The sequence below is a fragment of the Chaetodon auriga genome, chromosome 22 (assembly GCF_051107435.1).
Source record: "Chaetodon auriga isolate fChaAug3 chromosome 22, fChaAug3.hap1, whole genome shotgun sequence".
In the NCBI taxonomy this organism is placed as follows: domain Eukaryota; kingdom Metazoa; phylum Chordata; class Actinopteri; order Chaetodontiformes; family Chaetodontidae; genus Chaetodon; species Chaetodon auriga.
This window is the reverse complement of record NC_135095.1, coordinates 9,019,996-9,035,160: the sequence shown is the minus strand read 5'-3', so window position 1 is coordinate 9,035,160 and position 15,165 is coordinate 9,019,996. Positions and strand designations below refer to the sequence as shown.

The window sequence follows — 15,165 nt, the reverse complement described above, 5'->3', positions numbered from 1 at the left end:
TGTGGTTCATCTGTGTGAAAGATGAGATTTTGAACAACGCGCGCACACACACACACACACACACACACACACAAGATGTGCCAGTGGATCGGAAGCACTTTTAGTTCCTAAGGTATATTGAGATTTGCTCTCTCGTCTCCTTTTGACTCACATGTCCACGTTCTTCATGTACTTCGGTAAAAGGTTTGGCAATAATGAAGGTACATTTTTCGACTGTTCCCAACCTGCACTTTGTCTTGAAGTGGGTAATTAGCGTCCAGCGCCATCATATTAAGACCCACTTGGAGCACTTTCTCGATTGCTGTCATTACCTGTCTCTCTATTCCTGTCTTGCTGTCTTGCTGTCTTCCTTTGTCTTTGACAGATTGAGTACCTTAGCTAGGTAGGAGTAATTAGCCTCCTTGAGCTCTGTCTTGCATTTGAAGTGGATTTACAGCTGATTTTCTGAAACAGAATGAAGTCGACATTAGCGGTTATGCTAAAATGCTTGTCAGAAATGTATGCTATGAAAACGGCAAACAGCAGAAAGTCCACATGCAGCACAAATCTGCTACCCAAACCGAATACAGCAGATGATATAATTACAAACAGATATGAAGCTCTGTTTTTCTCACAGTTTATCTCGCGTCCTAAATCAGCCAATTCCAATTTTTCGATCCGTTTTGGGGGATAGAGGCAGACAGAGGCCTTAACCGCTGTGCCGTAGTGGTTCTGTCTTCGAGGAAAATCTCACGATGGCAGCTCGCCAACGTTGTCTCTCACTGTCTGGTCACACACATAAACAGTGAGACACGCACACACACATTTACGCAAAGATGCCTGGCATGGAGCCACTTCTATGTTTCCCTCCGTGCTGGTAGTATCTGTGTGTGTGTGTGTGTGTGTGTGTGTGTGTGTGTGTGTGTGTATGTGTGTATGTGTGCGTGTGTGTGTGTGTGTGTGTGTGTGAGACCAGATGGGGGTCCGACTCAGTACCATGCCAACGCCAGCAGCCCCTGTGCATCATGGCAGCTTCTTTGTGTCCTATGCAGCCTCCTTGTCTGGCTTTTCAGTAGGATGGACACACACACACACACACACACACACACACACACACACTCACACACACATGATCCTGTTGCTCTTTCTGCTCCAGATCAAACATTTATGACAACAATGTGAAGACCCTTCGTACTGCCTCAGTCTGTCTCAGTCCATCCTCACACTTCCCTCCGCCTGCTAACAAGGTCACCCATGGATGACTGGACATGTGCGACTATGTGTGTGTGTGTGTGTGCATGTTTATCTGCTCATTCTGTGTGAACTGCAGAGGCATCGTGTGTGTTTTCGGACAAAGGGATGCAGGTAGTTAGCAGATCTGGCCTTGTGTGTCCTCTATCCGTTCTCCTCACTGTCTTGTCTTGCAGCTTTCTCCTCTTTCCACGTGGCCTCTTGGGGTAGATTTAGGGTTTCCAGGGAGGGGGGTGGGAGGCAACAGTGGCAGTTAATTTATCCAGTGTTTCACACGCTCGCTATCCTACCCCTGCTCCCTCTCCCTCACCCCCTCATTGGATGAGAGCACTGTTCCTAATGCAGTCATCGATATCAGGAGAGGGAATAGCGGGCACCACGCAGGCTCAGAGGGGAGGGAAATCGGCCATTCATGTTATGTTAATGCGAGCAGTGATAGAGGGAGATAAGGTCCCGCCGGGGGACACTGGTCCTCTTAGCTCGGGTGATCAACACGCTGCAGCTGTGAGGGAGAAGAGTCGGCGTCAGGGGGGGACGTGGAAGAGGCTTGTGTTTGTGTGTCTGTTCACAGAAGTGGTTGTTAATTGGCAGTTGGGGTTTCAACAATAGAGCGCTAATTAGGGTACGGGAAGAAACGTGCGCGAGGCTCATGTCTAATGCATAGGAATTCGTCTCCATATGGCCGGATAAATGGTCTGGAAAGTTACAGAGAGCAGCTAATGAGGATCAACTGCATCTGAATCACACTGGCTCTCAACTGGTTCATTCGCTAAAAAGGCAACATTTTACTGAAGGAATACATGTATGAAAAATCATAAGCATGTGCATAATTAATAATCAGGAGCTTAATTAATTCAAACACGAGTGCCCACTGCCCTACATCCACAAAACACTGAATTACAGTGCAAGAGGCAGCTTCTTATTTACATCATGGAACCAACGTGGCAAGTTTTAAGCTTGTAAGAAGAGCTTTTAATAGCTCACACTATTATAAAACATCCTAATCCATTGTAGCTGTATGCAGCATGAAGTCAAGTTATATAGGATCTGTTGGGGTGTATTCTGCTCTTGTGTGAATGGGTTTTACTGTAGCTTGCGCCTGCTAGCCGTGCCAGCGAGTTGGCTCATTGTCAGGCGCTGGTGCATTACAAGGTTTTCTCTCTGCTTATCGGTGGACTGTGAAAGTCACCTAACTGGATTAGCCCTCAGCTCGCCAGCCAGGATGAGACGGGCCCAGCAGGATGCTTCCAGTGCCTCTCTTTGAGCGTGTGTGTGTGATAGAGAGCGAGAGGACGGGGTACAAAGAGAATGAAAATGCGATCTGTCTCTGTCCTTTCTGTTTTTGCCCGACATGCACTTCATTTCCCGCCTGCACGAAAGAAGGCGGGGGGCGGGGGGGGTGCAGGGCGTGTGAGGCCAGAGTTGTTCCTTCGAGATGCTTTAGTCTGCTGTGTGAAGCTGTTGAATTTCAGATTTTAAAGTTAAAAAAGCTAAGGTGCTCAGCGTGGTGAATATATCTGCTAAACACGAGCATGCTTGCATTGTTTTTGTGAGCATGTTAGCATGCTGGCGTTAGCATTTAGCTCAAAGCACCACTGTGTGGTATTACAGCCTGTTGTTTTGTTGTTTTTCTTTGTTGTTTTGTTAACTTGGCGATAGCTTGTCTGTAGATTTGTTCTCATGCACTAGCATTAGCACAGCACTTATGCTAAATGATGTCAGGCCAAACAACTCATTAGTGACTGAACTGTTTCTTGTCATGTACAAAAATACGCAGCAGCATAGTGTGACTCATATAATTGCTAGTGCTGTGTATTTGTCCTTTCAGCATGCAGCACAGTGTCTTTGCCGTTTACCAGCACTTAGCAGGTTAATTGTCTCACTCTCTCTCTGTATTAACTGTGCCAGTAACGGTCTCGCTCAAGCCCTGTCACAACCGGACGATTTATGACAACCAGCTTGGAAGTCGTCACACTGAGGTTGTGCATTTTTTCGTTGTAGCCCATCACCATTTTTGCTGACGGCGCGGCATCTGTGCTCAAACATGTCAGAGAGAAATAACACTGAATATTTTATCCAGCCGTGGAGGAGCCACGTGTGGATGTACTTGTTGTCGGATATGTTACAGACATTCTGCGTTGGGGATTTGGTTCAGTAATTCAAGCTTTGTGTATGTTTTTCTTTCCCTCTCTCCATCTGTCTCCGCTCCCTCTCTGCCTGTCTTCCCCCTGCCTCGTACTCTCTTTCAGACAGCTTTGGTTTGAAGCTCCAACTTTGAAGCGTTCTCTCCGGTGCCCGCCGTTCAGCGCTTGACATTTCTGACACTTTTTCTAATCTTAATTCTGTTCCTGTTAGCAGTGGCTTGGATGCAGTTGTTTATGATGACGCCCAGCCGTCAGTCCTGACCCCATTCATCTCAACGTGTGTTCCCTCCCTCTGTCTCTCCTCTTGTACAGCGAAAGGTTCTTTGTCAAGCTGAACAAGAGCGGCCTGCCCAAGTCGCCAGAGAAGACAGAAAGACAATGCACTCTATTTGTGGTGAGTAGTGAACATGACTTTGTGCTTACAAAGATTTATTGGGAGCAATTTAAAGCTGTTTAAAGCTGACCGAAGTCATGTTCCATTAGCCTGAAAGCTAAACGCTCACTGCTCTGTAGCTTGTTTACAATGATTGAATCTGATGCCTAAGTATGTTTTCTTGTTTTATCAGGATTTGGGAAGCAGTGATCTACGGAAAGATGTCTACATCGTTGTACACATCATAAGAATCGGTGGGAGTTTTGCTGCTGCTTCTTTATTCTGCTGAGCACGACATGCCTTTTAAATCTCCTGGGCTTTTGTAGCAGTACTGTTTTGACTCTGGATGCTTCTTTGTTTGTGTGTGTGTGTGTGTGTGTGCGCAGGGAGAATGGGAGCAGGAGAGAAGAAGAATCTGTGCAGCGTGCAGTACAGGCGGCCGTTTGGCTGCGCTGTCGTCAGCATCGCCGATCTCCTTACTGCTGACTCCAAGGATGACCACCTGCTCAAGGTTTATGCGTAAGTCACCGTACACAACAACTATTGAAGTCTTTTCTACATAATTTCGAATCATGCTACACTTCAGCTCGTCTAGCAGCAACTCTAAAGCTCTAAGCTGAGCAACATGTTAAAACATGTTTGTTTAAGTCATCTTCATAACTAGTATCAGTTTTAACAGAGACATTTCACAACAAAAATGCACCTTTTCCTGTTGTCCTTCAGTAGCTTGATGCTTATTTTTTTTACTAACAGTGGCAGTGAAAGGACTTTGTGGTCCAACCTAGTCTACGCAATGTCCTGAGGGATAGAAAAGGCGACCATTGACACAGTAGTCTGACCTAAATTGTGGCTGGATCAGACCGACTGGCCGAATACACTCAGCTCAGAAGAACAGAGTGTACAACCACTTTCTCTGTACCTGCAGTAACACCAGAGAGATTTTAGTGGGATTAGCTTTAAAGTTCTGAGCCAAATGTTTTCAGAATTAGGTCCAGACGAGACGGCAGTGGAAATATTATAAGAATTTGTTTTAACTTGTCCTAGTTCAGTGTGAGCACTGACGATAAGTCGTCTTGATTGTAGTCACAGTAACTTTTTACTTGCTTCTGTGATTCATATAACATTAAATGTGTGACTCATGTTCCAGTGAGTCATACAATAACTACATGTTACGTATGTCAACCAGCTGTAGGGGTGCAAAGGAGCATTAAGACTGAAGGTCAGGTAGCCTCTGCCAACCATTCTTTTAGTCATCTGTCCTCAGTTCCCCTAGTTCATCCAAGGGAAATGCTAAATTACTCGAGTAGAGAATCTACAAAAAACACTTATTTTCTGTTACTTTCTCAACTTTTTCTCTCAGGTGTAACACTGAGAGTGAGTGGTACCAGATCCATGAGAACATCATCAAAAAGGCGAATTCCAGGTACAACCTGTCAGGATCCAACACCGGTAAGAACCGCATCTTTTAATTTTCACCTCATTTTGCTTCCTCATATCTCGGTTTGACGTTAAACAAGCTGGTTCCTTTGTTTCATGCATTCAAAGCTGTTAATTCAATAGTCTGATCGTACTTCTTTCACAAAACCTTCATTTTGCATGGGTGACAAACTTAGCTCACTTGCATCATCAGTCTCTTATGGTGCCATGTCTGTTTCCGGTCAGTCTGAGGAGGACTTAATGTGCAAGTGAAGTTCCTCTTTAGGGGAGCAGATCAGTCTCCGTATGGTTGTGTCTGCAGGAAGCCTGCGGTTGCAAATGCATTCAGATGATTTTTATAAATAGCTGCATTCGCATCATGCTGAACAACAGCATCAGCAGTTTGCCATAGCAACAGGTCGGTGGAGAATGCGAACATTCAGTTCAGTTCTTCAAACGTCAAAGAAATGTCACGTAACATCTGAAGAGGTTTGTTCCGCGTCGAGATCCAAACTTCATGTCTGTTGATTATACAACCCCAATTCCAAAGAAAAGTTGGGACCCACTGGAAAACAGAAAGAAAACAGAATGTGGTCATTTGCTCAATTGAAAACAACCCTTTCTATGGTTTACACAAAATCACATTACCACAAAATGATACCCGAGGATGAACTACAGTCTACCATGAAAGAAGTTCTAACAGGGTACAAAGTGTGAAGTTAGAGGACATAATCATGAATCAAACAGTGTTGGCTTGTTTGCAGCTGTTTGCATCAAGGAGCACATGTCCAATCAACAGTAAGCAATCAGCCACAGCTCATCGGAAGTTTGTCTAAAAGCTGATTTGCATAAATGCCTCCTGCGAAATGTTGCTGCAAACTTGCTCATTTTGCGTGCCAATTCATTGTCCTCTCACGTCTCCCTCGTGTTTTCTCAGAGCAGCGCCGTTGTCCGCCGCACAGAAAAGGGTGATAATTGTTTGAGGACTACCAGCATGCAAACTGCAGAAATGCGACAAAAGATAATAGGAACGTCAACAATCTGTGGGACCGATCTGCTGACTCAGCCCCTCTTTCCATTTTCCCTCGCAAGACCAATAATTACTTGAGAAGTCGTACAACTCAGGGGTTTGAAGTGATCATGAATAATCTTGCGCAAGCGTGAAGGATTGCAGTAATTAAAGCGAATGACACAAGGCCATTAAGCACATGCTGCGTTATCCGAGCAGCATCTTTGCACGGCTCTGGTTCGATGCGAAACTGCAGCTGAAGTTCTGTGTGTTGAACAGATGGAGACGTAGGGGCTTCATAGCTGTGCTGATGAGTGCAAGAAAAGTCGAAATTCGCTTCTGATAAAGCAGAAATGACACTAAAACATGAATATTACGCAACCACTCGCTGAAAAATCTTAATCATCTATCAGCTTTATTTACTGCTTACTGTTGACTGGCTGTATTATCAGATAGCACACAGCTACACAAGCGCTATCAGATTTAATTCCAGATGAAGCATGCAGATAATGTGGCGCATTGTTGACGCTAAACTTCCAGGACCTTTGGCAGATAACGCTGCAGACATGTGGCTTACTCAGTGTCTCATGCTGGATGAGAGTGCCATCTTTAAGATAAGCAATTCTGTAATCAAAAGCATTCCCACTGATTTAAGTAAGCAGTGTTACTGGAAGGAGACAGCGTGTTGCCTTAGTTCACAGTATGTTCTCAACTCGCAAGCGGTCTCTTCAGGCTTCTCGTTTGGCACGCCGCACACATGTCATAAATGCAAATGAATTATTTTAAAGGGTTACTCCCGTCTCTGCCTGCTACGTGCAATTTATCACAAACACTTGGACGTTAGCTATTGAGTGGCTGTCAGCTCGAGACATTGATCCAGCTTGAACGCCTGATTTGCCTGACTGCTCTCTCTTTCAGAGTGCGTTAGAATGAGAGGAGCGCTTTTAATCACAATACCCTGGCATGGATAATTCCAGCAAGTTTGTTCCAAGATTACATTTCCACCACTTAAGTGAATTTGACATTGAGCCCAGGCAGAAAAAAAAAAATGCTTTAATCACAGAAGTAGAGGTAATAATTTCAATTTTTTAAGATAATGAGCACTGAATGTTAGGTTTCATTTATGTATTCCATTCATCTGTCTGGACCAAATGAATTTATTATCATTGTATTCACTTTGACATTTTGACTTTGCAAGGTCTGGGCTATTACTGCCTCTTTATAACTTCTTTTATCTCTTTAATTACATGTCTCCCTCACTCACATGCACACCTGCTCTTTGTCTAATAGCACTGCAGCGAGTTTTAGTTCATCGCCAATGCAAACTTCCAGGCTGCCTCTTTCCATCCCTGCACCTTAACTCTTCCCCGCTCAAATAATTCAGCGAACTGGGGAGAATATTTTATCTTTAGCAAACAGGTCAGAGCCTCCTCTCTAGTTTGTCCCTTTAAAAACGTCCGTGCAGGAGTTATGGAACACCATGCATAATTTAAGGACCACAATTTATTACACTTAGTGTCAGGAGGGCAATTAAAACAAGTGTGCGGCAGAGTGAGATAACGCAATGTGCATTCGTGTGTGCGCTGTATGTGTGCATGTTTAAACATGTGTGCGCCTGTGCTATCTTTGTGTGCATCCTGGTGTGTGTCTGAAGTTGTGTTGCTGTGTGGTTCTCCTTTTAAACAGACCTGGCAGCATGCCAGGCGTCTCTTATTAGCAGCCAATTAGCAGGGGAGAGATGAATGCACTGCCCTTAAAGTATAAAGAACACAGGGCTGTTTGGGTAATAAAGAGGCAGAGAGGCAGTCCATGTGGGGAGACGGTTATTTTGTTCACATGTAGCATAATAGCTATCTCGTTTTTTTCCACCTGTGTGCTTCCGGGTCACGTGGGGCTTTCAGGGGTGATCAGATTAGAAAGATGAGAGAGGGACCTGATGGGAGAGATGGTGGTTTTGTTTACATGCAGCCCAGTGCTCCATAAAAGGGATTTCATAAGAATCTGGTGCTGTATGAGTCAGGTCAGGTAGGTAATTCAGCTCCCACCTCCGTGTGAGCGTAGGCAGTGACAGAAGAGGCTGTGACAACTCCACTGTTTGTGTTTTTCTCTTGTTTTGTTAGGTTTGTGCAGAGGCAGGCCGGGTGGGCTGAGGGCAGCCGAGGTTGAGGGTGTTTTTGTCAACGTCAGCTACATATACCAGGCGGAATAGTAATGAAGCCGGTTTGCCTAATTGTAGCCCTCCAGTAGCTTTTAGAGCCTGTCTCTGTGTGTGTGTTCGTTTATGTGCGTATAAAGCCAAAGGCTTGATCCACGTTAAGGGGCAGGCAGATTAGGCCCGGCTGGAACCTGATGGGGCTCTGCTTTCATTTCCCACCAGGCCTTTGTGCCAGGTTGAACACACTGTTGATGGACTGTGTGTGTTACCTTTGAACTTTATAGACAAATGGCTGTTGTGTAGTGTGTCTGTCACCCTCATTCCCTCTGTGTGTGTGTGTGTTTGACTACATATGTGGTCAAATTTAATGAAGACCAGTATCAGTATTTTTCTGTTTTACCATAAAAATGTTGTTTTAAACTTTGCAGTGACTACACTGTGTAGTAACTGTATTCTTGGTTCGTATTGCTGTCAGTACCATCGTAACTACGCTCTGGTTTGACAATATGCAAACCCTTAAAGAGAGGGTGCTACATCAAGTTCAAGCTAGCTGCTGAGCTGGCCTTAGCTGAACCTAAAACTAAAATTTAGTTTTTCCTTGCTGTTATCTATAATTGAAAGATATCCACTTCAGTTAAATAGTGTCTTGGTAATTCAGTGTGTTATTCCACACAAGTAAATGAGGCAGCAGCTAAATCCAACCATGGCATCCAGAAAACCCAACTAAACTCATGTTAAAGGTAAGAGTGCCTAAACTACCTTTAAATCACATATGACAGACTGACAGACGTCTAGAAAAACTGGGATGGAGTTAATTCCAATGAACTATGGGATGTTAATACTCAAAATAACGTTTATTTTCTGTTAAAATACAAAGAGAAGAAAGCCACAATAACATGTTTTGTTTGCAGATTCTATATTTTTCCCTCTGAGCCTCATATTAGCATTTTTTTTTTATGAATTATGCAGGTTGTCTGTCCTTTTTGGTGCAAAATAATCAGCCTAGAAAGGCACAGAATTAAGGCTTTACAACCTTTCTCTGATACACAATTTGATCAGTAGCCTTCAAACTCTTTTTTTTTTTTCCCCAGCTTCACTGCCTTGTGCTGCTCTGTGCCTTCGCTATGCAGCATATTTTGGCATATTGCTTGCAGGTTTGCAAACAAGTCACGTCGCTTTGTTGACTCCCTTTGACTGAAATCTCTTGCAGCTAATGAACCATTTCACCGCTGCCTCCCAACTTTCCTGAAAACATCCACAACAATAATAATCATCATCATCTTGTCTCGCACACACTCCCTTGCCGTTAAGCTCTTTGCATATCTCCTCGTCATGAGCGTGGACGGGCACATACGCACCCGGACATCAAGGAGAAACATTTTGAGCTCTAAATACAAGTCAGGGCTTTAATTTAGCTGCGCTGACATTTGGAGTTATTGCATAAGGGTATTGATTTGAGATGACAGCCTTCATGTACGATTTCCTGTTAATAAAAAAGTGCCTTGGGTGACTCACAGGGTGTTTGCATTTTGTTTATGTACGTGAGGGTGTATGCTCGCGTTCTGTACGCACAGTTTTGCTGTTGGCAGGTATTACTGTAGTTCTCTGGTTCTCAAGTCCATGCGGCTACAATAAAACTGAAAATATGCCCTTGTGAATATTTTTTTCCTGAGCTCACAGTACCAGATTGTTTATAGCGTTAGGAATAGGGATGTGATATATTTAGAACTTTTTATTGAGTGGCTTTGGGAAGGGATACAGGAGGGAAAATCAAGGCCACGTCGTGGCTGTAATGTAGGAATATGATGTTTGAGATTTGAATTTGGTATTGCTTTTTTTTTTTTCAGGTCTGGCGGTGGCCCTCCAGCTCCTCCACGGGGACATAGAGCAGCTGCGACGAGAGTACATGGTCCTCTTTACTCGGGGCGTGTCCATCACCAGGAAACTGGGCTTCTCTGACATCATCATGCCAGGTAGGACGCCACAAACAAGCTCACATGCACAAGCAACAGGACGCCAGGTTGATTTTCAGCCATTACCACCCTTCAGTATGTGCAAGAACTTGACCAGTCCAGTGAGTTTTTGATTATCATGGATGTCAGCTGGTCCCTCACTGTGTTATATCTTGCCCGAGATCCTAGTTCAAGAGGACATGCATCAAATTCAGGGAGATGTTGTTACATAGGTTCATTAAAAACAGCAGCAACAGATTAGCCTTCTGACCACTCCAGCTCTTAAATATTCAACATTTACTTTGCTAATTTTTGGTGCTCAGCAGTCACCGCTGAGGTATTTTTCCACTACACATCCCAGAGATCACTTAGCTATCAATTAATGGCTTGCACTCATTGATGATTTTTGATTTTCTTTTCAAGTTGCTTTTCTTTGGTTGTGTCTGATCCCACTAACAATCCAGTTCAATATCCATCCAGCTATTTTCCTAAATCACGTATCCTATCTATCAGTGTGGTAATAAGAAGCTAGCTCCACGCAGAAAGGCCCCAGCTGCAGCTGTGGCCCGACCCAGTCCTTCGCCTGTTTATTCGCCGTAAACTCATGTTACTGCTGTTGAAGACGTAAAACATCATTTTCTATGCATGAGATGGGTACAGCCAGGAAAGACTTTGTGGGCAGCAGGTGTGAAGATACAGTAATAAACTGGGGATTCAGTCTTTTGTGTGATATCAATGAGTAAGACTAATAAAACACTGATTTCTATGTAAAATGTCAGTTACAGCTTCTGAGGTCACAAACTTGATAATGTCTTTTCTGGTGTTTGCATTATACTTTGTTCAGCTGTATGTTATCCACTGTAGTGGCCTTGCGAACACTTGACATCCGTACCTGCTGCATTGCGTGAGGCTGATATTTGAATTCCACCTGAGGGTGCCCTCACAAAGATGAAACATTCAGGCAGATAGGCATCACTTAGATAGCTGCTTCGCTAAATGACACAGACCCCTGCAGAGACCCTCAGGCTGGACGGGGTTGCCGTGGTAACAAATGCACAACCCACTTGAATGTAAGATGGAACAGGGGAAGGAAAAAATGCACGTGTTTATATTTACATATGTGGAACGAGCACAGAAGGGAAGGTGTCTGAATTAGCTTTCTGAGTCTTTGTCTGTTCATTCATTTATGGGAGCTGGATGTCGGGGGACTCTTTTTTTTTATATATATATATATATATCCACAGTAGAGCTGTTCTTTTAAATAAGTGAGGTGTGCTGTCTGGTCACACAGATAAAGTGGAACCACAGACTTTGGGTCCCCCAGCGCCTCACTAACACAGATTTATGTTCACTGTCTCTTTCTTTGTCTTTGTCTGACTACAAACCCTTAACGCTGAGTGCTCTCACCCTTTCCGCCTGTGTAAGTCTGCCCTTGGGCTTAGGAAACCGGCTCTCCCTCTTTTTCTGTCTCTCTTTTCTCGATTTGTATCCGACTGCATTTCTCTCTCTCTCTCTCTCTCTCTCTCTCTCTCTCTCTCTCTCTCTCTCTCTCTCTCTCTCTCTCCTCTCTTTCTTCAGCCGCTCTCGCCCCACCCTCTCCACTTGCCTTTTTCCTATTGTACATTAAGAAACTGCCCTCGAGTATGTCTGCCTTCCTGCGCGCTTTTTTTTTTTGTGTGTTTGTGTGTGTGTGTGTGTGTGTGTGTATGAAGCGAGTGTACAGTATGGGTGTATATAGAATGCCTTGTATTGCCATGGTTACTGTAGTTAAGAGCAGAAAATCAATGTTGACCCTAGAGATAGAGATATGATGAGAGCACACACACACACACACACACACACACACACACACACACACTTGGAGAGGTTATATAGGGGATCTATTTTACAATGCGTCTGACCACAGCTCGGCTGCAGAGGAAACAGGCCTATCCCCTTTCTTACCCAGAGCGCTTTGCACCATTTTGACTTCCCCTGCAGAAGGAAATAAATGTGTGCCTGGCCCAGTCATTGTACATTCAGCTGCAGTTCTACCAAAAAAAAAAACATGTAGAATATTACTTCCTGGGATTATTTTCCCTTTAGTGCTTTGGCAGATGGCAGCACATGCCTGAAAAATAGGCTGCATTATAGGTTGGATGTTTGTTTTTATGAATCACACTCAACTCATTGTTCACACACGTTCATTTACCAGGTTATTATAAGGTTGTTTTGGCTAGTTGAGGGATCACATCTCAAATCTTGTGGCTGCAGGATGATCTCTGTGACTCCTTGTTATCTTCACTACATGTTTTCTGCATTGTGTGCATAATGTTTATGTTATCTTCTCATACAGTTTATTTATAGGCCATATATCTGCATGTAGGAATGAGGAGCTGCCAGTGCTGCTAACTAAAATGTGAGCTAAAATAGCATAATAATAGCTTTTTGTGCAGTTTTCAGGTGTTTTGCATGTAGTGGTCTCCTTGTGTGTGTTAAGCCTGATGATACAGCCTCTCATTATTGGCGTGAATCAACCCTTCATGGGCGGGAGGCACCTGCCAGTCAGCGTCCACTATGTGGTCTTTGCTCGATATACTTGGATTCAGGCTAACAGACAATATTAAATATTGTGTTCTCTGGTGGTCAAAGGTCAAAGCTCAGGCTTACATTTCCTGTCAGCAGAAAATCTATCATTAATTGCTGCTAATGCAGACGCTGTCCACCCCTGTCATGACGCATTACGCTAAAAGTTGTCGTCAAGCTGCTGAGAGGTCATTAATAATGCATGCTCATGTGCATAATCAATGCTTTGTTGCCTCTTTTTCCTTCCTGTTCCTGCAGGAGAGATGAGGAATGACCTTTACGTCACGCTGGAGAAAGGCGAGTTTGAAAAGGGTGGGAAGAGCGTAGCCAGGAATGTAGAGATCACCGTCTATGTGCTGGATATCGATGGACAGATCCTCAAGGTAAAAACACGCTTTTTTTCCCCCATCAACAAACTGTGTGTCGTAGTTGTTTTGCAAGAAGCATAAATGTCATTGAGAAAATATTTCTTTTTTTAAGGGCGGAACACAGTGTGAGGACGCTAAATGCCTTATTTAAGTCCTTAGTTTACTCGTTTTTCTTTCTCAATAGGGGGTGTTTTATTTTGGAGCAAAACTCTTCATTTAAATATCGCTGACCCAGATGAGAGCTAAGTGTCTCTCCAGTGTGTTTCCCATTTCTGGTGCAGCACTGTGACAGGCTGCCTCTGTGGTTTCCTGCGCTGCCTCGGCCTTGAACAGAAAATAGACACAAATATAAGCCTGCCGCCGCCACACGGCACGCAACCCCCTAACACACATAAACACACACGCATGTAAACCGTGTCATTCTCACTCTTCTGGCATGGCAGGTTTTCAATACGGTCCTATCTTTTCTGACTCATTAATGTATCGTGCCCCTGAAACCTGCCCCTTACCTCATCCTCAAGCCCGGCCTCTCATTTCCTGTCTTCACTTCCTGTTCTTTCTTTCCTTCTGCCTCTGTCTTTACTCACTCTCCTCTCTCTCTCTCTCTCTCTCTCTGTCTTTCAGAGTCACGTGGCTGCTGGCTCTGGAGAGCCGGGCGGGGACGAGTACCACTCTTTGGTGCTGTACCACAACAACAGCCCCCGCTGGGCTGAGCAGATCAAGCTGCCCATCCCAGTCGACATGTTTCGAGGGTCGCACGTTCGGTTTGAGTTCCGGCACTGCTCCAGTAAGTGGGGAACGGCATCGTGGATAACCTTTATTTATCCAGCAGAGGTTAAGTGACTTCCTCTGGGCTTTCACACATTTCCAGGCGCTAGATGTGCGCATGTGAAAGCCAGAGGTGCTGCTTTTTTTTTTCAGTCAATAATCCAGGGGAGTTGGAGGTGAAGAGCTGTTGCTGTGGAGGGGGAAGAGCACAATAAACATTCACCTTCCTGCTCACTTGAATCTACCAGCCCTCCAGCCTCAAGTCCCGAGGCTAGTGCCACCCGCAAACACACAGTGTCCAAGTGTATAAGAGCGCGTTTGTTTGAGCGTTTCCATAATGAGGGTAGTTTGTCCAACTTCTCACCTAATGAGACAAAACTTACTTACAACTAATTATGACCAAAATATTACTCTCACTCTCTCCCCCTCTCCCCCTGAGCTGCGGGGGGAAGGCAGAGTCTCCTCTCTCATAACAAGCTGATATTATTATGCCTTTTGCAGCCAAGCTGGGAGGCTGTGTGTCTGTGTGCAGTAGATATAGTAGCCTTATTACTGCTGGCAGCGCTAGCATTGCTACCCCAAGGGCTGCCTATTAAGAGCCCAATTTAAGCCTGTGGTGACACCAAAAAAAACCAAGCAGACCATATTACACGTAATGGCAGGGCTCTCAAACTCCGGGACAACCTGCCTGAATAAATATGATTAGCAGGCACTCTCATTTTCAATTAATTCAAAACAGAAAGCTCATTTTTTCCGAATTTGCTTTTAAATGCTATCTTGTTTTTGCACTCATTATGCAGCAGTGGTAATTGTTAATTTGTTTGTGGGGAGTCCAGTGTTGTTCCTAAATGGTGCTAAAGGGGAGTGTAAGGACCTGTCAGCATCAGCAGTGCAATACTTTGCTTTATTATAGCCGATTGTTTATTGACTATTTAAAAAAAATTGAAACGATTTGCAGTAGAAGTAGTACTATTATTATTATTATAACGCTGTTGCCGCCGTAGGAGCAGTGTTTTCTCTTGCTAGACAGCATAAAGATACACAGTTTTTCCACGTTTACGGTTTAAAATCACAACAAGCCCTCAAACCGTTAAATTCCACTATATAGCAGAGTGTTTTTGGTCGAGTGGGTTTAGAGATATAACATACACCACTCTCTACCTGCTTCGCCAAACTCAGCTAAGC

At 44.2% G+C, this 15,165-nt stretch overlaps 1 protein-coding gene across 11 annotated transcripts in view; it reads left to right on the top strand.

The window, feature by feature from the left end:
- dock4b (dedicator of cytokinesis 4b) overlaps positions 1–15,165 on the top strand; it is a 104,679-nt gene that overhangs the window by 42,365 nt on the left and 47,149 nt on the right. For all 11 annotated transcript variants that reach the window (XM_076722558.1, XM_076722553.1, XM_076722551.1 and 8 more), the window contains exons 9-15: positions 3,687–3,768; positions 3,941–4,001; positions 4,134–4,266; positions 5,108–5,196; positions 10,175–10,300; positions 13,103–13,227; positions 13,837–13,999. In XM_076722558.1, coding sequence (XP_076578673.1) covers positions 3,687–3,768; positions 3,941–4,001; positions 4,134–4,266; positions 5,108–5,196; positions 10,175–10,300; positions 13,103–13,227; positions 13,837–13,999 — 779 coding nt within the window. The remainder of the gene's footprint in view (positions 1–3,686; positions 3,769–3,940; positions 4,002–4,133; positions 4,267–5,107; positions 5,197–10,174; positions 10,301–13,102; positions 13,228–13,836; positions 14,000–15,165) is intronic.